General features: G+C 50.9%; 1 protein-coding gene across 2 annotated transcripts; it reads right to left on the bottom strand.

Moving 5' to 3' along the window:
* Positions 1 to 15,285: 15,285 nt before the first annotated feature.
* On the bottom strand, positions 15,286 to 21,310 carry CDX2 (caudal type homeobox 2). 2 transcript variants are annotated; one of them, XM_055317477.1, is made up of 3 exons: positions 20,770 to 21,310; positions 17,006 to 17,151; positions 15,286 to 15,543 (listed from the first exon to the last, which is right to left on the bottom strand). In XM_055317477.1, exons 1-3 carry the CDS (start codon positions 21,308 to 21,310, stop codon positions 15,286 to 15,288), a joined length of 945 nt encoding a protein of 314 aa, XP_055173452.1. The 2 variants fall into 2 exon arrangements, with proteins under 2 accessions (XP_055173452.1, XP_055173453.1); XM_055317478.1 differs by having other exon boundaries at positions 15,402 to 15,543; positions 17,010 to 17,151.
* Between the last annotated feature and the right edge of the window lie 1,302 nt (positions 21,311 to 22,612).

The following is a 22,612-nucleotide window of genomic DNA, read 5'->3' on the forward strand; positions in this document are numbered from 1 at the left end:
TTCTTCCCTTCTTTCTTTTCCCTCCTCTGATGCCAACATCCTCCATGGATTTGTTATATGAGTTCTCTATATTTTGTATATTAAATCCTTATCAGATACATGATTTGCAAATATTTTCTTCCATAGAGTTGACTTGGCTATGCAGAAGTGCTATTTTTTAAGATATAATAATGGTAAAAGTGTCCATCTCTATTTTATTGTTATTTATTATTTTTTAAAGTTGTCTCTATGCCAATATAGGGCCCTAACTCACAACATGGAGTCACACACCTACCTACTGAGCCAGCCAGGGTCCCCCAAGTGCCCATATATCTTAGAGATACACTCTAAAACATTTAGAGATGAATTGATATGACACTTTGCATTTCCTTCAGAATACTGGGGAGATATGAATGAAACAAGATGGACTATGGGTTGATCATTATTGAATTAGGTGATGGGTACATGGGAGTTTCTTATTCGATTTGTCTTTCGAATGTTCTTTAAATTTGTCATAATAGGAAATAAAACATAAATAATTGTTTATTACAAAATAAATATGATTATACAAAATTTGGAAAATACAGAAGAATCTAAGGACAAGAAAAAGAAAAAACAATAGAATTTCCCCTAAAACCATAGGAGTGATTCTCTCTTAATCACTCATGTTTTGGTATGTTTCCTTTCAGGCTGCATTCTATGTATGTTATAAATACATATATGTGCATGTGGCAATTTTAAAGAACAACCAAACATTTTTGACAGACCTCCCATCAAGAAGTAGAGTATATGTCCCCCCATCTTGAATCTGGAGGGCTTAAGGCTTCTTTGGCCAATATAATAACGGTAGAAGTGACTCAGGTGATTAGGTCATTAAAGGCCATATAGCTTCTGCATATAGCCTTGGAATCTGACAAGATATATTAAGAGGAAAAAAGGAACACAAATGTGATTAATATATTGTCTGCATGAGAATTCACAGAAAAAAAGTGAAACTCAAAAAGAAGTGACTAGACTTGAGGGTGGCGGGTATATGCCATTTTAACGAAGGGAAGAGATGATGAATTGTGGGGGAGTGACTAGGTAGTATGTGAGGGAAACTAATGGAAGATGAAGGTTATTTTTATAAAGATTTGTTTATGCAGACTCTCTGGGTGGAATACCTACTTTTAGGCAGCAAAGGGAACTCTCTCCCTGACTCTCAATTGCCTTCAGCTCAAAATAATCCTTAAGCTAAAGTGGCATATTTTATTTTTTAAAAGTTATTTATTTATTTATTTATTTATTTATTTATTTATTTATTTATTTATTTATTTATGAGAGACACAGGCAGAGGGAGAAGCAGGCTCCATGCAGAGAGCCCGATGTGGGACTCAATCCCAGGTCTCCAGGATCACACCCTGGGCCGAAGGCGGTGATAAACCGCTGAGCCACCCAGGCTGCCCAAAAGTGGCTTATTTTAAAATGGCATATTCTGGACCTCTCTAGCCTTCTAAGTATGTTAGGGCAAGCCTTACAAACAATTTCTGTTAGGGGCATCTGAGTGGCTCACATGATTGAGCATCTGCTTTCAGCTCAGGTCATGATCCCCAGGTCCTGGGATTGAGCCCCACATTAGGCTCCCAGCTCGTGGAAAGTCTGCTCCTTCCTCTCCCTCTGCCTTTTCCCCTACTTGTGCTCTATATCTCTCTCAAATGAATAAAAAAAGATCTTAAAACAAAAAAACAAAACAAAACAAAACCTCTGTTAAACAATAGAGCTTCTAAAAATCGGAAAGGCATTTTTGTTCAACAACATCATGGGGGTGCTGCCCGGGTGGCTCAGTGGTTTAGCGCTGCCTTCAGCCCAGGGCCTGATTCTGGAGGCCAGGGATTGAGTCCCACGTCGGGCTCCCTGCATGGAGCCTGCTTCTCCCTCTGCCTGTGTCTCTGCCTCTCTCTCCTCTCTGTGTATTCTCATGAATGAATAAATAAATAAAATCTTCAAAAAACAAAAACAAAAACACCAGCTTCATGGGAACTCAGGGTAGAGAAGGACTTATCTCAGACCTGTGAGTAATTTAATTTAATGGAACAGTTTTATAAATTGAGACATGAGAAATCTACAAAGATTTCTTTTTTTCTTAAGACTTTATTTATTATTCATGAGAGACACACAGAGAGGGGCAGAGACACAGGCAGAGGGAGAATCAGGCTCCCTGTGGGACCCCGGGATCATGACCTGAGCCAAAGGCAGATAGATGCTCAACCACTAAGCCACTCAGGAGCCCTCCACAAGAATTTCAAAGTAATTATATCACCTTTGGTTGAAAGGAACAGAGATAGTACAAAATGAAATGAGACCTTTGTCTCCCCAAACTTCTAGGCAGAAAGCAGGCTGAAAATATTGCAAATATTAACTACTTTTCAGGAAAAAAGAAAGGATAATTCAGAGAACAAGAACAAAGACCAACAGGGCAGAGGAAAAAGTCCCAAATGGTCACTCCCAGAGAGAAAGATGGAGACCTAGTCAATAAATAGGCAACAGGGGATCCCGGGGTGGCTCAGCGGTTTAGTCCCTGCCTTTGGCCCAGTCATGATCCTGGAGTCCCAGGATAGAGACCCACATCAGGCTCCCTGCATGGAGCCTGCTTCTCTCTCTCCCTGTGTCTCTGCCTCTCCCTCTCTGTGTGTCTCTCATTAATAAATAAACAAATAAAATATTTTTTAAAAAAATAAATGGGCAACACATGCTCAGATGGATTTCAGAATTGATATAAACCAATGGCTGCTGTGTGTTTCTGTTCTCTCCCCTTTAGAACAGGAGTGTCTGTAGCAAATATCCTATACCTGTCCCGCCACTGTACGTTGGGTTTATTTGAGGGAGGAGTGGAAGAGAATTTGTCTCTTTAATTCGTAAGTTTTCGTATCAAGCAGAACCTTAACTCAAGGAGCCTAATATCCACCTGGACCTGATTTATATTATGAGATCCTGGACCCGAAGCCAATCAGCACAGCAGATGCCTGTTTCATCACACCCTTACCAGGCTAGGGTACCTGATTTTTTAAACTTTTGTGTTATTTGATGATAGTGCTTTAGAAATCTAGTGTTTCTTTTATCATATTGCATTGAATTATTGATATATTAAGGATAACAACTCTCTTGTCATTTTTGTAGCAAGTACTTTTTGTCATTTTCTATTTGCTTTTAAATTTTTGAAATGATGTGTTTGTTTTTACGGTTCTATTTTTTTTTTTTTTTGAAGATTTTATTTATTGGGCAGCCCTGGTGGCTCAGCGGTTTAGCGCCACCTTCAGCCGGGGGTGTGATCCTGGAGACCTGGAATCGAGTCCCGCATCGGGCTCCCTGCGTGGAGCCTGCTTCTCCCTCTGCCTGTGTCTCTGCCTCTCTCCCTCTCTCTCTGTGTGTCTCATGAATGAATAAATAAAATTTAAAAAAAGGATTTTATTTATGTATTCATGAGAGACACACACACAGAGAAAGAGGCAAAGACACAGGCAGAGGGAGAAGCAGGCTCTAGGCAGGGAGCCCGATGCAGGACTCAATCCCGGGTCTCCAGGATCACGCCCTGGGCTGAAGGCGGTGCCAAACCGCTGAGCCACCCAGGCTACTCTACTGTTTTATTTTTAAGTAAAGTAATCTCTACACCCAACATGGGGCTTGAACTCATAACCCCAAGATCAACAGCTGCATGCTCCACCCACTGAGCCAGCCAGGTGAATATGTTTTTTGATAACAACCCCTTGTTTTCTTCACAATTTCTTTTCTTTTTTTAATAGCCTCCACACCCAGTGTGGAGCCTAATGCAGGGTTTGAACTCACAACCCTGAGATCAAGACCTGAGCTGGGATCAAGGGTCAGAAGCTCAACTGACTGAACCATCCAGGGACCCCCATGATTTCTTACTTTGCCCTTATACTTAGAAAATCTGCTACATTCAGAGATAAGACTCAAAACTGTGTTTTTTTTTTTAAGATTTTATTTATTTTTCATCAGAGACACAGGCAGAAGGAGAAGCAGGCTCCATGCAGGGAGCCCGACGCGGGACTCAATCCCAGGACCCCAGGATCATGCCCTGGGCCAAAGGCAGGTGCTAAACCACCGAACTATCCAGGGATCCCTCAAAACTGGTTTAAATATCACGATGTTTGATGTCAGATTGGCAGAAATTAGAATCTATCTTATAGGGACAGATGCTATTTGTTACAAAGATTAAATCAAATTAAAGCTTTAATCAAGTACAAAGCCTGGGATGTGGAAGTACTCCATTTCTTTTCTTTCTGCTTACTATAAAAAAAAAAGAGATGCAAGAAGGGGCACCTGGGTGGCTCAGTAGGCTAAGTGCTTAGGCTCAGGTCACAGTCTGGGGTCCTGGGATCCTCAAGTCCTGCTTCCTGCTCAGCAGGGAGTCTGCTTGTCCCTCACCCTCTTCCTCTGTGTGCTCTCTGTCTCTCAAATAAAGAAATCAAATGTTTTTTAAAAAAATAGATTCAGGCAAATCACAGAAAAAGTAAATGTCCAATAAACACGTGAAAATACACTCAACCTGCCTAAGAATCATGGAATGTAAAGTTAAATCAGTGCCATTTTTCTATTAATCAGATTAACACAAACTTAGAAGATAACCTAATACGAAGAGGCTATGGAGAGAGAGAGACTCACTTATGGGTGCGCCTATGATGGTAGTGTGACTTGCCAAAGCTTTTTAGAGAACAATGACTATCTTTAGTAAAGTAAAAAATAGGCATATTTTTAGACTTAGCATTTCCAATTTAAGTAATGTAGCCTTTAAAAATACGAAGATATAAAAGCATGTATGTTAAAAGATTGTTACCTTTTCACTGTTTATAATAGCAAAACATTGACAACTTGAATATCCCTCAGTAGTGAAGTCATTAAATAATTAAATTAAGGGGATCCCTGGGTGGCTCAGCGGTTTAGCGCCTGCCTTTGGCTCAAGGCGTGATCCTGAAGTCCCAGGATCAAATCCCACATCTGGCTCCCTGCATGGAGCCTGCTTTTGTCTCTGCCTCTCTTCTCTCTGTCTCTCATGAATAAATAAATAAAATATTTAAAAATAATAATTAATTTAATTAATTATAAGTAATTAAATAAATATGGTTATTTTCTGTCTCTCCCCACTAGAATATAAGCTGTCCAAGAAGAGAGGGTTTTTTTTTTGAAAAAGGGATTTTCAAAACCTTTGAAAAAATTTTTATGATATCATGTTGTTATCTATCTCTCCTGGCAAGTTATTTTTTTATTTAGTATAGTTGACACACAATGTTTCGCTAGTTTCAGGTATATATCTGTGATCTTACTATTGTTTTCTCAGAACATGGAATGTAATAAAACATTCAAAAATTGTTGAATAAATGGATAAAATTCTGGTATATCTAAATTTACGAAATGTGGTAATCACTAAAAAGAATCCATTGGATTTAGGTGTAATAATCTGGGGGAAAGCCCATGGTATATTATTAAGTGATAAAAGCAACTCACAAAGTAAAGTATGGCTTCATTTTGCTTTGTTTTGTTTAAAGGAAGGATAAAGAACCAGATGGTACGTAATATATATTTGTGTAAGCCCAGAAAGCTCTTAGAATGACATGGACTGGCTGTTAACATCAACATCCCAGATGGGACTGAAAGAAGGAGAAATTAACTTTTTTCGTACTTCTGCATTGTTTAAATTCGCTGAAAGGGACTGTTCCTGCAAGCCCTTGGCTTGCATTAATAAAAAGCCTGAACCAAAGCAGACTTTGCTATGGGAAAGACAGCATGTCTGAATCCTTTGCCCTTGAAAAGGTATTCTTTTTACAATATCGTTCTGTGGCCTGTTTTGTTTTGTTTTGTTTTGTTGTTTTAAGCGTGTGCCGACACTTCCCCCCAGCAGCAGATTTTCCTCTCCCCACCCTCCCACTCCCGCCTCCACCGAGTTCGCCCCGCCCGCCCGTTCCCTTCCTGCAGGTTTCTCTCCTGTCAAACCTGCTGACTCTCCCGCCCGCTTATCTCTCAGCTCAGGGCTTTAGAGCCCGAGCCGCGGCGGGCCGGCGCTCCTTCTGTGGGCAGCTACTGTGTGCACGCTCGACCTTTGCCACTTGAGCTGCAGGAGGATGTGGTTTGCAAAGGACGTGGCCCCAGGGTCCTACGGAGGAAGCATATACCCCCCCAAGTGCCAGTCCCACCGCCAGTTGTGAAACCCACACGGGAGGGAGGGGGCTGAGCTTGGCCGCGGAGGGGGAAGTCGAGGTGTTGGAGAAGCAGAGGAAAGGCGCCTCCAGCACTATTAATATTAACTTTTATTAAGACTCGGCCTTTCTCTCCCCGGGGCTTCACAAAGCAGGAAGTCAAGGGCAGCGGTGCAGGGAAAGGAATTGGCAGGAAGAGAAAACCTCGAGTAAATTATTTAGCCGTGAGACGAGATTAAGAGACATTCCGCCCCCACCCTCCCCCACACTTCCCAAAGTGGGCCCAGGCTGGGGACCAGCCCCCAAACCGCCACTAATCCTTGAAGCTGGAAAAGCTCTGGAGTCTGGTGGGGAGCAAACCAGGGAGCCTTCTCCCTGCGGAGACTGGGGGGGGGGGGCGCTCTCCCCGGGTCGCGGGCCGCACCTTTGGAGGCTGCTGAGGGCAAGAAACCGGGGGCGAAAGTGCCAGAGCGCAGCCGGGAGAGGCGGGAGGCGAAGGTGCGTTTGCGCCCGCTGCTCGGGGCGGCTCCGCGGCGGCCGGGCCCGGGCTCCGGGCCCCGCGCCCCCTGCCGGGAGGCCAGACCACGAACCCAGGGCGGCGGGAGGGCGCTCCCGCGGCGGCCTCCAGTCCCGCCCGCTCGGCCGGGTCTCGGGGCCCTGGCTCCCGCTCAGCCGGGGCAGCAGCGCCGCCTGCCGGGGACCTGGCGCCAGCTCGGCCGCGACGCGGCGGGGACGCTGCAGTGGGGCTGAGACACCAACACGCCCGCCCTCCCTCCCTTTCAAAATACCGTCCCTCCGGCCTGGCCGCCGCCCCGCCGCCCCCGCCCCCGCCCCGGCTCCCGCCCCGCCCCGCCCCCGCCCGCGCGCCGCGCGCCTTTGGGGAATCGCCCCACCGGGAGCCCCAAGCTGTCCCAAGCACGGCCACGCGGCTGCAGCCCTGAAGCGCGGCTTCCGCAGGCGCGCAGCGGGCGGCGCGAGGCCGCGGGGGTGGCGTCCCGGCTTCCCGCCGTGCTGTCACCTGGCCGGCGTCCACGCCGCGCTCCACGCCGGGGGTGGGGGGACCCCCTGGCAGCGGCGGGGACCCAGCGAGGGCGAGCGGGCGGTCTGGCCCCGGCCCACCCGGGAGCTGCCCCCGCGCCGGGACGCGCGCTGAGAGCTCGCGGAGGCACGTGGCGCTCGGGCGGAGGCTCTCGGGGCCCCGGGGACGCGCGCGCGGGGGCGCGGGGCCTGAACCTGGGGCGGCCGGAGCCGACGCCGCTGGCGCCAGAGCTGTGCGTGCCGAGCGCCCGGCGGCCGCGCACGGAGGCCTCGACCCCAGGCTGGTGCCTCCCCTAGTCGGTCGTGGACCACCCTTCTGTTTGGGCTTCAGCAAAGGTTTCTTCCATTTTACTCTCTCCAACGTTCAAACGGCCGGCACCTGGCTGGCTCATTGGCTGAGCATCTGCCCTCGGCGCAGGTCGTGACCCCAGGGGTCTGGGATCCAGCCCAGCATCGGGCTCCCTGCTCAGCGGGGAGCCTGCTTCTCCCTCTTGTGCTCCCCCTGCTTGTGCTCTCTTTCTGTCAAATAAATAAATAAGAATATTTTTTAAAAAATGAAATAATACATTCAAAGACTCAAATCCAGACGGTTTCCTCTGAGGTAGAGGTGGGAGCTAGGAATGAACTAAAGTCCTCCGCTAAGGAAACAGCTTGCTTCTTACTGGTTGCTTTTTTTTTTTATTTTTTTTTCTTTATTTATTTATGATAGTCACAGAGAGAGAGAGGCAGAGACACAGGCAGAGGGAGAAGCAGGCTCCTTGCACCGGGAGCCCGACGTGGGATTCGATCCGGGTCTCCAGGATCAGCCCTGGGCCAAAGGCAAGCGCCAAACCACTGCGCCACCCAGGGATCCCTTACTGGTTGCTTTTGACTTTAGTAGCGCCCAGCTTTATTCAGTATTACCAAGTCCATCAATGACTTTACTCACGGAATTGCTTCAGTTGGCACGGTCATTTGGTCATTTAATTCATTTGGTCATTTGACCTTTTAGTTCTCACTTCTGGCCAAGTGTCCACCCAAGAGTAATGATCAGAACACTGGATGTACAGTTCGAGACTCTAACCCTAGAAATGAGAAATAAATGTTGATTGTTGGCTTTCTGTGGACTTAAGATCATGATCAAGAAAGTCATTCTGATTCAGTGTCTAATGTGTTTAACAATATATAATATATCACTAGTTCAGAAGTATAAAGGTGGTTCTGTCAAATTCGTAGATGAGATGAAAATTATAACAGAAACAAATGAAAAGAATCAGAAGAATCTGGATCCCGAAATTTGCATTCTTTTCATTATAGTGGTTTGAGGAGAGGGGGGATGTTTTTATTTTACATACATGGATTCCAGAGAGGCACAGTCTTTCTTTTTATTCCTCCTACATGTTTCTATATTACTATTTATTGGGCAATGGTCTCTGAGTCTTGCTTAATTATGTCTTTCTTCCTATTTGTTTTTAGCAACTCACATAATTCTGCCTAGAAAACAGGAGTGGGGACTGAAAATAGAATCTAGTTCTGTCCAATTTTGTTGTGATTTTTGTTTTTAATACATTAGATGCGCAGAGTGAAAGAACAATGCATTAAGTGTCTTTCAGGAGTAAAAGACAGAGGCTGCCCAGGACATTTTTAACAACTCCCAATGTGTGGTTTAGGTACTTTGTCTTTGTCACTTATTCTACTAATGGCCAATAAATTAAAATTATTTTTAAGTGCCACCCAACAAGCCATTGTATATTTGTACTACAATGACTAGCTCCTGCATTGTTTGCTTTCCTGAGGTTGGAGAGGAATTTATCAACTGCCACTTATATGAAACCTATTATTGTCATACTAAGGATACAAAGCATTATGATAGTGAACTATCAATCTTGAAAGTTCTGATAACACATAAACAATTAGAAAAGAATTCCTTTCCTAGAAATCAAGACACAAATATTAAAATGCAGAAAATGCCTGAGCTCCTATTCACCAATATAATTTTGGGCATAAAAAGCCAACGCAATCTGAATATTATTTTTTACATAAATGTGTATGTGTGAAGAGACTATTTGGTTATTACTAAATCTCAGGGAATTCTTCATGGATCAAAACTGGTTGTGTTCTGGTTTACAGATTAGACCTAGCACAGAATCACCAGGATCCTGCAGGAAAAAAAAGAGAACCAACTAGTCATTTAACTTTATCATTGTATTATCACTATCCACTGAGGTTAATGACAAATTCCAATATGGAAAAACTGTTGTTGAAACCAATGTAATGTTTGAGTACTAGAGATGTAGGAGGCAAAAGGTCATCTATGTGCTTGCCCTCACCCTCTCTAAATTGATTCTTCCAAACTGACTCTTCCAAGAAGAATGTCAAGGTAAATGTTGGTATAATCTCTGGAACTGGAAGATTCTACTTTATTTGGCATAAGAGAGTTTTGTTTTGTTTTACATCTTGTTTTATAATCTTCAAGAAAGTGATGATATAAGAAGTATATATTCCCTCTGGTTTGTAGTGAATAAGACATTCTGTGATTGTTTTGGCCCAGTATCACTAAGCCAATCCCATGGTTATCAATAATAAAACCTGGGGATCCCTGGGTGGCGCAGCGGTTTGGCGCCTGCCTTTGGCCCAGGGCACGATCCTGGAGACCCGGGATCGAATCCCCACGTCGGGCTCCCGGTGCATGGAGCCTGCTTCTCTCTCTGCCGGTGTCTCTGCCTCTCTCTCTTTCTCTGTGTGACTATCATAAATAAATAAAATTTAAAAAAAAATAATAAAACCTGCTTGGTTTCCTAAAATTACAGTCATTCTCTTGTAGAAAAAGAGGAGGAGATGAAAGGAAAAAGGCAAAGGAAAATACAACTAGATGTATAGAGGTTAATAAAACTTAAAAAATAATTCTAGAGATTAGAAGTTTGTATGGTGTCAAAGTAATTTAATAAAATAAATGTTAATTTTAAATATTTACAAGTTAATGTACATTATTTAGAGTGTGTTTCTTATCCTCCAAAGCACAAAACTTAAACACAAGATCTGTTGCTGCACTTTCAATGTCAGAGAAAATCATGGCGACTAAAGTAAAATGCTTGAAATGACTTCAAGGGATGAATTTACCTTAATTAAATCTACAGCAACTTTTTGGTTTGGCTCCCAGAAGAGTACAGATTTGACACTGAGATGTTAGAATGGAAATTGCTTCAAAATAAACTTTCAGGGGCACCTGGGTGACTCAGCCGGTTAAGTGTCTCCCTTTGCTCAGGTTATGATCCCAGAGTCCTGGGATTGAGGCCCACGCAGGGCTCTCTGCTCAGCAGGGAGCCTGCTTCTCCCTCTACTCCTCCCCCTGCGTGTGTGCACTCCCTCTGTGTTAAATAAATAAATAAGAATCTTCATAAAGAAAGAAGAAGGAAAGAAAGAAAGAAGGAAAGAAAGAAAAAGAAAGGAAGGAAGGAAGGAAGAGAGAGAGAGAGAGAGAGAGAGAGAGAGAGAAAGAAAGAAAGAAAGAAAGAAAGAAAGAAAGAAAGAAAGAAAGAAAGAAAGAAAGAAAGAATTTAATGCCATCCAGGTAGAGTACCTGCCTCTCTGCCCCTTTTGGCTTGAAAGTGTCTTGATCATTATAAGGAAGTTCCTAAGCACATTCTCAACTAATCTAAGTCTCCTAAATGCTACTCGAAGTGTTTGGGGATATCTTTGGCAAGTCAACTATGCACATCAGTGACTCATCTTCATGTTTGGAATGTTAGTGCATTGCCACTTGAGATTCTATGCAGATGCAAAGCAGTGGAAATCAAGAGACAACAGACTGGGGGCTACTTGACAAAGTAAGGAAAACTGAATGAATTAGAAAAACCTCAGATGTGATTTGAGAAATTATCCTTGTTCAACGGTTCTTTTAAGGATTCTTGTACACTTTGCCAAAGATGTTCATGATCAAAAGCAGCAGTAGTTCTTGGTCATTATTGGGGATTAATCCTAAGTGTATGTTGTAAATTGCATTCCTTTACTTCAGCATATTTGATTCCCCTTTCAGTGGTAGGGATCTCCCTAAAGTCATTAAAGTATTAAATAGCAGCCTGTCTCTAAAACAAAATGCAAACAATGCCCCTTGAATCTTCTAAGGTTTTTGTTTTGTTTTGTTTTTTTAATTTTTATTTATTTATGATAGTCACAGAGAGAGAAAGAGAGAGAGGCAGAGACACAGGCAGAGGGAGAAGCAGGCTCCACGCACCAGGAGCCCGATGTGGGATTCGATCCCGGGTCTCCAGGATCGCGCCCTGGGCCAAAGGCAGGCGCCAAACCGCTGCGCCACCCAGGGATCCCCTAAGGTTTTTGTTTTGTTTTGTTTTTTACCTAAGCCTAATGTGGGGCTTGAACTAACCACCTTGAGACCAAGAGTTGCATGCTCTACAGATCCAACTAGCCAGGCACCCCATGTAACTGAAGTTTCTTTATTTCTGCTGGTTGCCTTCCCTTATTTTTCCTGAGTGGCTGTGAATAGCAACAGCAAGAATACTGCTGTTTATGTGTTATGATTTCTATTTAAGATTTGTTTTCTTGACTAATGTGGGCCTCTTAAGATATTATGGGAAAGAAGTGAAGCTCATTGAAACTTTCATTGCTCTCATCAGCATCCCATCTTGCTAATTTTATTGGATGAATATGATAAAGCCATGAATTGTTCATAGAAGACAAAAAAAAAAAAAGACTCGGGCGGTCTTCTCTCCATATATGCCTTTTACAAAATCTTTTCTTGTATTTTTTTTCTTATTTTAAGTAGGCTCCATGCCCAACACAGGGCTTGAACTCATGACCTTGAAATCAAGAGTAGAACGCTTTGCCGACTTAGCCAGTCGGCCGTCCCCATATATGCCTTTTTTCACATGAATTCCACAAGCTGGCTACATTCTTCCCCTTATTTATCCTAAGTTCTCGGTCTTTCTCTATATTAATATTGTACCCATTTTACTGTAATATTTTTTTAAAAAAACAGCTCGTGCAAGAAAGATGGCGAATTGCTCCCCTCACCCATTTGTTTTTCTTAAAACACTCAACAGAGGGGATCCCTGGGTGGCTCAGCGGTTTAGCGCCGCCTTCAGCCCAGGGCGTGGTCCCGGGGTCCCCGGATCGAGTCCCGCATCGGGCTCCCTGCCTGGAGCCTGCTTCTCCCTCTGCCTGTGTCTCTGCCTCTCATGAATAAATAAACAAAATCTGTAAAAACAAAAACACTCAACAGACCCAAGAACCTCTTGAGCCTTGGTCTGAACTTGATTTCAAGAGGCCCACGACCCCCGCGAGCTTTCCCCGCGGGGCCCCAGCAAGCCGGCAGCTGGGGCGGGACTCGTGCTTTTCGGGTCGGCTCCCGGGGCGGAGGCGCGCGGGCTGCAACGGGCTGCAACGGGCTGCGACGCCTTCTTCCCAGAGCGCGCGCGCCCCCTGGCGTCGGAGCGCCGGGAGGCCGCCGGAGGCCGCCGGAGGGCGCGGGAGGGCGCGGGAGGGCGCGGGAGGGCGCGGGAGGGCGCGGGAGGGCCCGGGAGCCGGGAGCCGGGAGCGGGGCGGGAGTGGTCCGTCCGGGCTGCAGAGCCGGAGGCCCCGGGAGCCGCGAGGTCATCCCATCAAGGATCCAGCAGGGCGTCCCAGCGCCGACCTCCCGACGCCTCCCCGGGCGGCACGGCCCACCTTCGCCTCGGGTTTGCTCCGGGGGCGGGTCTCGGCGTCGCCCGCGCGGTGGCCTCGCCTGCCAACGGGGGCCCTCCTCGCCCGCCCCCTCCCCGAGCCGGGAGACTGGCGAGCAGCCGAGCGCCCCTGCTCGCCCTGGAGGTGCCCGGCGCGGGCCAGCGGCGGGCGTCCGTGCAAGGGGGCTGGACTTGTAATCGCTTGCAGCGGGACAATGCTGACTTTTGAACCTCTAACCACTAAGCAAACAACCCTTGTGCTCTTGCTCCACTGTCCAAACAGGGTTTATTGACAGGCGTTTCACAGCAACGCATAGCAACGGCGGCGGCGGCCCGGGGCGGGCGTGTGGGCGCGGCCGGGTGCGGGTCCGCGCTCCCCTCCCTCCCCGCGGCCGGACGCGCCGGGGGGCACGGAGCCGGGCGGGTGGGGGGCTGGTAAGCGGGCCCGGAACGCCGCCCCGGCTCGGCGGACCCCCCAACCCCGGAGGCGGCCCAGGCAGGCACTCGCCGTGCGTCCGCGAGTCCGCCACCAGAGCCCCCTTCTCAATCCCGGCGCCGCCTGCCACCAGGAGGGACCGCGGAACCGGGGGGATGCTGCAGGCGGTGTTCGGTCTCGCTGCTCTGCCCTGCCTCCCCAACCCTCGGGCCACCTCCTGCCTCTGCTGGGGCCGTGATTAGAGCTCGAAGATCCTCGTGGGAAGACCGAAACGGCGCGCAAAGCCCTTCTCCCCAGGCCCCGCCGGCCCAGAGCGCCCGCAGGGCGGCTTCCAGGTCCCCAAACCTCCAGGGCAGCGGCCCGGTGCCCAGCGGATCGGCCAGACAACAAGCTACCGCTATTGAGAGGGTCTCCTTGTACTGGCTCTTGAATTCTTTGGGGTGGGGGGGAGGAGGCAGTGGTGAGCAAGGGAGAGAATTTTCCGACACAGAGCAAGGAGTGGAGACAGAGAAGGGCTCACGGAAATGCCCAGTGATTCACTGAAGACTATATTCATGGAAATGTTGCCTTGGGAGAACAGAAAATAAAACATTTTCCTTAATGCTCATGTTTAACTAGCTGGATTGTGGGGCATCCCTAGGGTGAAGGAAATCGTTGAGGAAGGGGATGCCTGCATCAGCCTCAGCGTGGATTGGATGAGATGCTATGAGGGGACTCTCACCCCAACCCCCCATAATTTCCCCGGGCAGCTGTAAAGCAGCTGACCCTGCAGATGTGCATTTTGCCCAAAGGCACCCCCAGGAGAACCACACATTCCACAATCCAAGGTTGGGCTCAGGCTTGGGGGCAGGGAAGGTCTCAGAACCTGCTCCCTCAGGCCTCTGACGCTCTGGGGTAAAATGAGGTTGTCCAGATAACCTTCTCCATGCCCTCCCTGATTTTTCTAATACTAGCTTGCAAGTAGACAAGATACTTCATTTCTTAAAAAAAAATAATTTCGGATAAATATCTGAAATCTGGAAAGCTCATTTATCCCCTTTTTTCTTTTTAGAAAAAAATTCAGCCGTGCTCAAATAACCCCCACTTCCCTTCACCATATCACTTCTCTCCCCATGGATCCAGAAGGCTTTTTAAAGGCTGGGTTGGATGTTACACAACCCAAACAGCAGCAACAACAACAAAAACTCCCCTTCTTCATCAGCCCCAAGATTGTGAAAATGACAGGAAGTCCAGGTTGGCTCTGGCATTTATAGCACTGACATACATTCAACCCAGAGAAGCTCTGGTGACAGGCTTTCTAAACAAGGCCCTGTCCTGGGCCCTCTGGTCAGGCCTGGAGTCCAGTAACCACGCCCCTCACACCATACACCGCACATACACCAGCCAAGCCTCTCCTGGTCTGGGAAGGGAAGAGAAGAAAGACAAAGACCTGGGGGTTCTTCAGTCTTTGGTGGGTCCAGGTATCTATCTTAGCTGCCTCTGACTTTTGTAGTTAAATCTTGCCTGCCCTTGCGGCAGGAGGAACCAGCTGACCCTTGAATGGCAGGCGGTAGGCAAGTAGCCACCTTGGCTTCAAGCACTGGGTTCCCCCTGAGTCCCTCTCTCCCCTCAGCTTCAACCAGAGATGCATCCTGCAGATTTGGAAGGCCAAGAGCTGGGGAGGAGGGGTACGAAGGCTTGGTCTGTTTAGCCAGTCCAGGCGATGCTTTTGCCAGTACTAAATGAAGCCCCAGTTGTCAGATCCCATCTCCTCGCTGGCAGAAAGTCCGGCCAGAAGAAGTAAAAATCTGGGAGAATGTCTTCCTTGAGGCCTCCAACCCCACTTGTCCTTGCTCCTGGCCCCCATGTTTTTCTCTGAGAGCTAGGTAAGTTGGTGTACATTTGTGGAGGGGAGGGAAGGGGGGTCTCTCCTGAGGATTCTAGCAGAGTCTGTGCTCCTCATGGCTCAGCCCAGAATCGCTCTGCTGCTGCAGGCCACTGTAGGTCATTGGGTGACAGTAGGGTTTAACACCCCCGCCGCTGGCCCCAGAACCCCGGGGACAGAGCCAGGCACCGAGCCCTGCAGGGCGGACACGGGACTCAGGGACTCCGGGACGCTTCTCAGAGGACCCGGCTGGGGCTGGGGAGGCTGCGGTGCAGGCGGTGGGGCTTGCGGGGGCGGCTGCTGTTGCTGCTGCTGCTGCAACTTCTTCTTGTTGATTTTCCTTTCCTTGGCTCTGCGGTTCTGAAACCAAATTTTAACCTAGAAATGGAAAGGGGGGGAGGAAGAGACGGTGGTGAAGAAGCTGGTGTAGGGAGGATGGCCTTCTGCACTAGCAGCAGTTCTTCCCTCTCCAACTATAGAAGTGCCTTCTCTATCTCAGGCACCCCCACACCTTCTCCCAGCCTTTCAGCTGAGAGCCCCATGACAACTCAGTGCCAGAGCCCTTCCGGAGCCCAGCACAGCCTCAGGAGAGAAAAGCCTTCTTCCCTCCTTGTTCTCACCAGGTTGCGTTACAAAGCAACCTTTATCTATAACCTTACTGGGAGAGTTCAGCGTCTCAGAACTAAGGAAAACAAACTGCAAAGCCCTTTCTACAACAAGCGAGAGAAGGCCAGCATGGATGTACTTCAAAATGACAACCTTTGACCTCTCAAAACTTAACTGAAATGTAATATTCCTCACTTTAAAGCTGAGAATGAGATCTTTTAAAAAGATGTAACCATTTATTTGAGAGAGAGAGAGAACACAAGGAGGGAGGGGAGGAGCAGAGGGAGAGGGAGAAGGAGAGAGGAGCTCAAGCAGATTCTGCACAGAGCGTGGAGCCCCGCACAGGGCTCATTCCCACAACCCTGATCTCACAACCTGAGCTGAAACTAAGAGCCAGATGCTTAACCGACTGTGTCACCCAGGCACCCCATGAGAATGAGATTTAACATGGGGCTTCCCAGCGGTGGATTTGGCCTATTTTCCTTTTTTCTTTTTTTTTTAATTTTTATTTATTTATGATAGTCACACACAAAGAGAGAAAGAGAGAGAGGCAGAGAGAGAAGCAGGCTCCATGCACCGGGAGCCCGATGTGGGATTCGATCCCGGGTCTCCAGGATTGCGCACTGGGCCAAAGGCAGGTGCTAAACCGCTGTGCCACCCAGGGATTCCTGTTTTCCTTTTTTTCTAAACCATATAGAGTGTTCCTGAGTCAAGCCTCCCTCTAGTATTTATGGGCAGGGATTGGACTCTTATATTAATTTTCCCCCCAGGTATTTTGCTGGGCACAAAGAAAATAAGTCTTTTAAGTCTTCTATCACCCCAATAGAATTCCAGATTAGACTACTACTCAGTTTTTTTTCTTGCGTTTCCCCCTGGAAAATAGGAGAGGAAAAAAATCCAAAAAAGACAACTAGAAGCGGAAGGAGCCTTTTCTAAAAGCATTCAGAAGGAAATGTTCTCCATCCTCCTGCTTTATTTATTTATTTACTTACTTACTTACTTACTTACTTATTTTAAGCAAGCCCTACACCTAAGTAGGGCTTGAACTCAACAACTGTGAGATCAAAAGTCACATGCTCTATCTACTGAGCCAGCCGGGCGCCCCTCTAGCCTCCTTTAATCTGCTCACAGAACTAGGTGGATTCTGGGGTCCGGCTTCTAACTCTGCGCGAGGAACACCCCCACCCGCCCGCAGCCAGTGATCGCGCCCTGGAGGGAGCAAGGCGGTTCCCACCTGCCTCTCGGAGAGCCCCAAGGTGGCGGCCAGCTCAGCTTTCCTCCGGATGGTGATGTAACGACTGTAGTGAAACTCCTTCTCTAGCTCCAGCCGCTGGTGATCCGTGTACACCACTCGGTATTTGTCTTTCGTCCTGGTTTTCACTGCGGAGGAAGGAGAAGTTAGGGCTGAGAACTGCAAGGCGGCCCATCAGTCATGGGTAATGACAAACCTACCTAACCCCAGGGCCATTTCTCTTCCTCCGCCGCCCCAGGGGGCCAGGGTTTGGCTGGTTCCTGCCTAGTCTGACAAGACCCCCCAGGGGGTCCTGATGGCTGGGTGCAAGGCTATCCAAGACAACTACACTAACCTTAGGGTTAAGTGGTTTTTAAAAGTGAAGAAAAACTAAAATCTCAGATGCCTACGATAGCTGAACCCAGCCACCCTTTTGGTAAACCAAATATTGTCCTAGAGCAGGCAACTTCCAAAGGGAAGCGGGGCAGGACACAATCTCCGGCGTCCTGGGAATATTCGGGTTTTCAGGCCCACCAGAGATGGAAGCCCTCCCCAAGAACAGCTCAGGTCTTGGGTACACGTCCGGCACAATGTGTGGGGTGGCGGCGCTACTTTCTGTTTGCTTTATTACAAGTGGAAAGGCAGGTGCAGGAGCTGATAGATTCTCTGGGGTCACCAGAATCTTTTCCCAGGCCCATGAGGCCCAACTGATGGAATTCTGAGCCGGGGTCTGGCAGGCAGAGAGCCCCTCCCGCTGGCAGCACCGTCTACCTGGCAGAGCCTGGTTTGGCATTTGTCACTTTTTCTTTCTTAATCCCCCATTTATTTCTGCTACAGACTGTGCCAGAGCTATCCTGACCAGTGATCTATGCTCATTGGATTGAGTCAACATATTAAACCTCAGGTTGATTGTTTTACTGAAGGGCCTTGACAAATAGTGCCCGTCGCGCGGTTGGAGCAGGCCCGAGCCTGGCGTCTCCACCGGGTCTGCCCTGGGTCAACCCTCGGCTGGGCCCTGGCCAGGAGCTCTTCCCTCCTCGTGGGCCCCAGGTCCTGGTCTTCCTGCAGCCGAACAGGTTCAGTCGCCCAGTGCCCAGTCCTACAGGAAGATCTAAAGGGTCTGGGAGTCTCTTGGAGGTGTTTAATGCTCCGCAGGCCGACTTTGTTCAGGTAAAACCCTTTGCAAACCACAACAAAAGCGCCCTGGGAAGATACAGGCCGGATCAGAGGGAGCTCCCCCGAGCCGCTGAAAGGGGAACACAGTCGCAAACAATGCAGGACAAGGCGATCTTATCAAAGAAAAGCCCTTTCAATGCCTTAATAACCACCGCATTCTGTTTGAATTACCACTACTGAGCAAATGGCGGCCCCGGCTTTCATCCCCCTCCCCGCCAGGCGCATTAACATAAACACGGCCAGGCAGGCGCATTTGAATGGGCGCAGCGGCCCCGACCCCGAGCCTGGAAGCAGCTAAAGGGAACTAACACGTTCTGAGAGCTTTCCAGCTGGAGGGCGCGTTCACACGCGTCGCCGCCCAAGCCCACTCGGGGCTGCCAGCGGCAGTCGCCCCGTTTTACAGATAAGGAAACTGAGAATCAGACCAGGTCACGCAGGTAGCATCAGGCGCGGCCGACACCGCAGCCAGCTGGGAGCCTGAAGGACGCCCCCAAGGGCTGGGGAGCCGGGGCGCGAAAAGTTCTCCGCGCTGAACAGCCCAGTAGCAACGCTCGCCTTGGGGTGCCTGCGCGCGGCTCTGGCTCCAGCGCTCCCCTTGCAGAACCCCTGACCGGCCGGGAACGCGGTGACCCGGGCCCTTGCGCGCTCTGTGGCTTGCGCCCCAAGGGCCTTGGAGGCGCCCCGCACCCCCTGGGAACCGGGGAGGGGGCTGGAGGAGGGGAGAGATGAGAGGGACTTGTGAGAATTCATTATTGACTGCGAAAGTCACCACCCTCTTTCCGGGCCCTAAAAGAGACAATGGCAGGGCTGGGAAGGTGTATATCAAAGCGGGCCGGGCCCGGGACCAACCCCCTAGCCCCTTGACAGATGATGCTCCGCAGAGAAGTCGGGCTCTGGCCCGCGGGCCGCGGCCTCAAGACATTAACATCACAAGGGCGCCCGGCGCCGACTGCGGCCTTGCCACCTCCGCGCGGGACATCACAGCGGCCTCTCATCTGCTGACCCCGCGGCCTGGGCTCCTGTGGCTACCCCCCTCTCCCCCGCCCGGGCCCCGACACACCAAAGGTCTCCCTTAGGGCCCCCGATCGCTGCCAGTTGTACCCCCAGGCAGGCTCCCTATGAGGGAGCCCCTCCTGAGAAGGCGCTCTGCTCTGCTCAGACGGGAGCGCCTCCTCTTGGGGAAGGGACCTAGAAGAGGTTCCGAGGCTGGCCCCGTGGCCTTCTCCCTGGGCGGCGGCATTTCCCACCCGGCATGTGCCCAGTGACGCAAATACCGATGCCCAGAGACAGCCCCCAATGGCTTCTCTGATTTATATGGTTGTAATTGGCTATAAAAGTCTGAAAAGTGGCCATAACCTGCATGCGGGTCGGGCCGGGCCAGAAAGAAGGGAAGAGAAAAAAGCGGAAGTGCAGAGGGCTAGGAAGACTTTAAGGAGTGCAAAAGGGAGCCAGCAGGACTCTCCCACCACACGAATTCGCATTCGCACTTCCTTCCCACTTTGACACACACAACCCCATACCAGGAGGGGCAGACCCGGAACTAAGGAGCCCCCACAATCCGGCAAACCTAGGATGTCTGCAGCAGGGACATCTCCTGAGCAAGCTTCTTGAACGCAGCCGCGCGTGTACACACACACACACACACACACACACACCCCTGAGACCTGGGAAGGAGGAGTGGGGGAATGGGAGAAATGATCCCTGTCTGGAGCCCAAGCTGAATCCCCTTCCCTCTCCGCGGGGGACTCTCAGGACTTCTTGCCCGCAGCCCTCCAGCTTTTGACTCAACTAACTCCTTTGCAAATCCAAGGTTCAATGACGGGGCGCGCTCCCTTCTCCTTGGTTCCTGGGGCCTCTGCTGCAACTGCAGCTTGGCCCGGTCTCCCTGCTTGCCAGAGCTCTTGAGACCCCTTGAATTGGCCCGAATGGCCGAACCTGGCCCCACGCACAGCCACCCAGTCCTCCGGGCCACCAGGACTGGTGGCTGTGCCTTGGTGGCGTGGAGGGAAACGCTCTAAAGCCCCGCCCGGTGCAGAGCGAGGCTCCCTTTCGCCCGGGGCTCGAAGCTACGCCCCGAGCGCTGGCGGCAGCGACTGCGGAGGACGCGATCCCGCTCCTGCACAGCCGTGCTCGCCGACGACCCTGGGAGCGTCCCGAGAGTGCTGGGACCGTACGAATGGAGGACCGCTGGAAAGAGGAAGGCTCTCCTCTGCCCTACACTGAACACGGGTTGGGAGCCCAGAGTCCTCGCTCCCGCCCCGCGCCAACCCAAGCGCCGCAGAGAAGCCCCGCAGGCGAGGCCGGCCGAGTGCGTCTCCGCCCGGCGGGGCTCCCTGCCAGCTCCGGACGCCTGCGTCCGCCCCGACGCGCGGCGGGCCCCGCAGCCCCCGAGCCCCCGCAGCCCCGCAGCCCCCGAGCCCCCGAGCCCCCGCAGCCTCCGAGCCCCCGCAGCCCCGCAGCCCCCGCAGCCCCCGAGCCCCCGCAGCCTCCGAGCCCCCGCAGCCCCCGAGCCCCCGAGCCCCGCAGCCCCCGCAGCCCCCAGCCCCGCAGCCCCCGAGCCCCGCAGCCCCCGAGCCCCCGCCGCCGCCTACCTTGGCTCCCGAGGGACGGCTGCGCGGGCTTCCGCATCCACTCGCACAGGTTCCGCCGCTGGCCGCCGGGGGACAGCTGCTCTGCGGCGGCCGTGGCTGCGGGCCCCGGAGGGCCGGGGTTCAGGGTCTGCAGCAAGCCGGTGGCGCAGGAGGGCGCGGCGGCCGGGTGGTGCGGGTGGTGGTGCGGGTGGTGGTGCGGGTGGTAGTCGGCGGGGCTGCTGTAGCCCATGGCTGAGGCCGGCGAGCCCCCGTTGAGGCCGTGCGCCACGGCGGTGGCTGCGGCCGCGGCGCCCCCCGGCGCGTAGCCGTTCCAGTCCTCTCGCAGCGGAGCCCCGTAGGCGGCGGGCCAGGAGGGCCCCGGGGACTGCGCGCTGTCCAGGTTGGCGGCCGCCGCGGCCGCAGCCGCCACATGGTAGCCGCCGTAGTCCGGGTACTGCGGGGGGCTGACGAAGTTCTGCGGGGCCAGGTTGAGGCCGCCCGAGTGGCGCACGGAGCTGGGGTACATGCTCACGTCCTTGTCCAGGAGGTAGCTCACGTACATGGTGGCGAGGGCCCCACAGCAAACCTCACCATGCTGCCTGGGGGCCGACGCTGGAGGCTGCCGGGAGGCCGCGGAGGGGAAGGGGCGACGGGGCGCGGCGAGCGGCGGCAGCGGGCGCCCCGGCCAGCGGAGTCCCGCGGGCTCCTCGCGGCGCCTGAGCCTCTGAGGCGGTCCCTCCCTCGGGCCGGCCTCCTCCCTCCTCCCCTTCTTCCTCCTTTTCTCCCACCTCCTTCCCACTGGGCTGCAGAGGCGGGGAAGACCCGCCACAAGCTGGAGCGCGGAGCCCCGGGCCGGCGGCCTTTCGTGATTAACGAGTGTTTACAAGACTCTATTAGTAATGACACAGACACCAATGGCTGGAGACGTCGAGGCGCAGCGCGCACCCAGCGCACAACCCCCCGAAACACGATTTGCATTTTAAAAGATAAGGAGAGGGGGGAGCACGCGGGACCCGATCACAGCTAAATATTCAGACCTTTATTGTTAAGAGCTTCCTCCTTCCAACCTGGTGCACTTTAACCTCCAATCACAGGTTCAAAGAATGAAATCAAGAGACTTGCAAAAGAGGGGGTGGGGGGAAAGACCTATCCTGATGGGAATCTGGGCTTGGAGACTAAATAATAGTGTTTATGCACTTGCGGGGTCGGGTGGTGGGCATCAAGAAGCTCCTTCTATACCAAAGAGAACAGAAAGGGGAAGCCATTACTTTGATGACAACGTTTTGACCAACGGGGGAGATGACCGGCGGAACCCTAAGAGATGGGCCCGGTTCCTGCCCTGTCTGAGCTCTCGGCCAGAACGACTGCGACTGCGACTGCGGGGCCCCAAACAACTGTCACTGCTAATCGGATTTTTTCTTCCCCCAAGGAAACCTCTTGCCTCTCCCACGAGATGAATTATGACCCTAGCTTCAGGTTGCATCTCAGAGTTCATCTCACATTTGGGGTTTCAGTTAAATTAAAGCAATTAATGTTTCAAAGAGCGTTTGCATTCAAGAGTCAGCACAGTCAAACCAAGGTGCTGGCAAAGTTCTCATCTCTTGAGCAGGGTGCAGGTGACACAGTATGTTGTCTGCAAAAATTCAGTGAGCCTACACGAAGAGGTTTACTTAAATGAGTGGTTAAAAATTAAGGAAAAGAGAGCCAGAGTTTCTGATAATATGTACGTAGGTACATGTCATAACTTTGTCTTAAAAACACTTTCTGCTTTACAAAGCAAAGCTTTATCCGAAGAAAATTGTCTTTCATCTCCAGGAGAGGGGAAGGGAACCTAGGCCATTACCGATTGCTTCTTGAGAGCTCC

The sequence above is a fragment of the Nyctereutes procyonoides genome, unplaced genomic scaffold, assembly GCF_905146905.1.
Source record: "Nyctereutes procyonoides isolate TBG_1078 unplaced genomic scaffold, NYPRO_anot_genome, whole genome shotgun sequence".
Lineage (NCBI taxonomy): Eukaryota > Metazoa > Chordata > Mammalia > Carnivora > Canidae > Nyctereutes > Nyctereutes procyonoides.

Coding starts and splice junctions, on each gene's coding strand:
- CDX2 (XM_055317477.1), bottom strand. CDS start 21,310: ATGTACGTGAGCTACCTCCTGGACAAGGACGTGAGCATGTACCCCAGC. Junction 17,152..20,769: donor GCCGTCCCTCGGGAGCCAAG/GTAGGCGGCGGC, acceptor CTTCCTCCGCAG/TGAAAACCAGGACGAAAGAC. Junction 15,544..17,005: donor TGGGGCTCTCCGAGAGGCAG/GTGGGAACCGCC, acceptor TTCCATTTCTAG/GTTAAAATTTGGTTTCAGAA.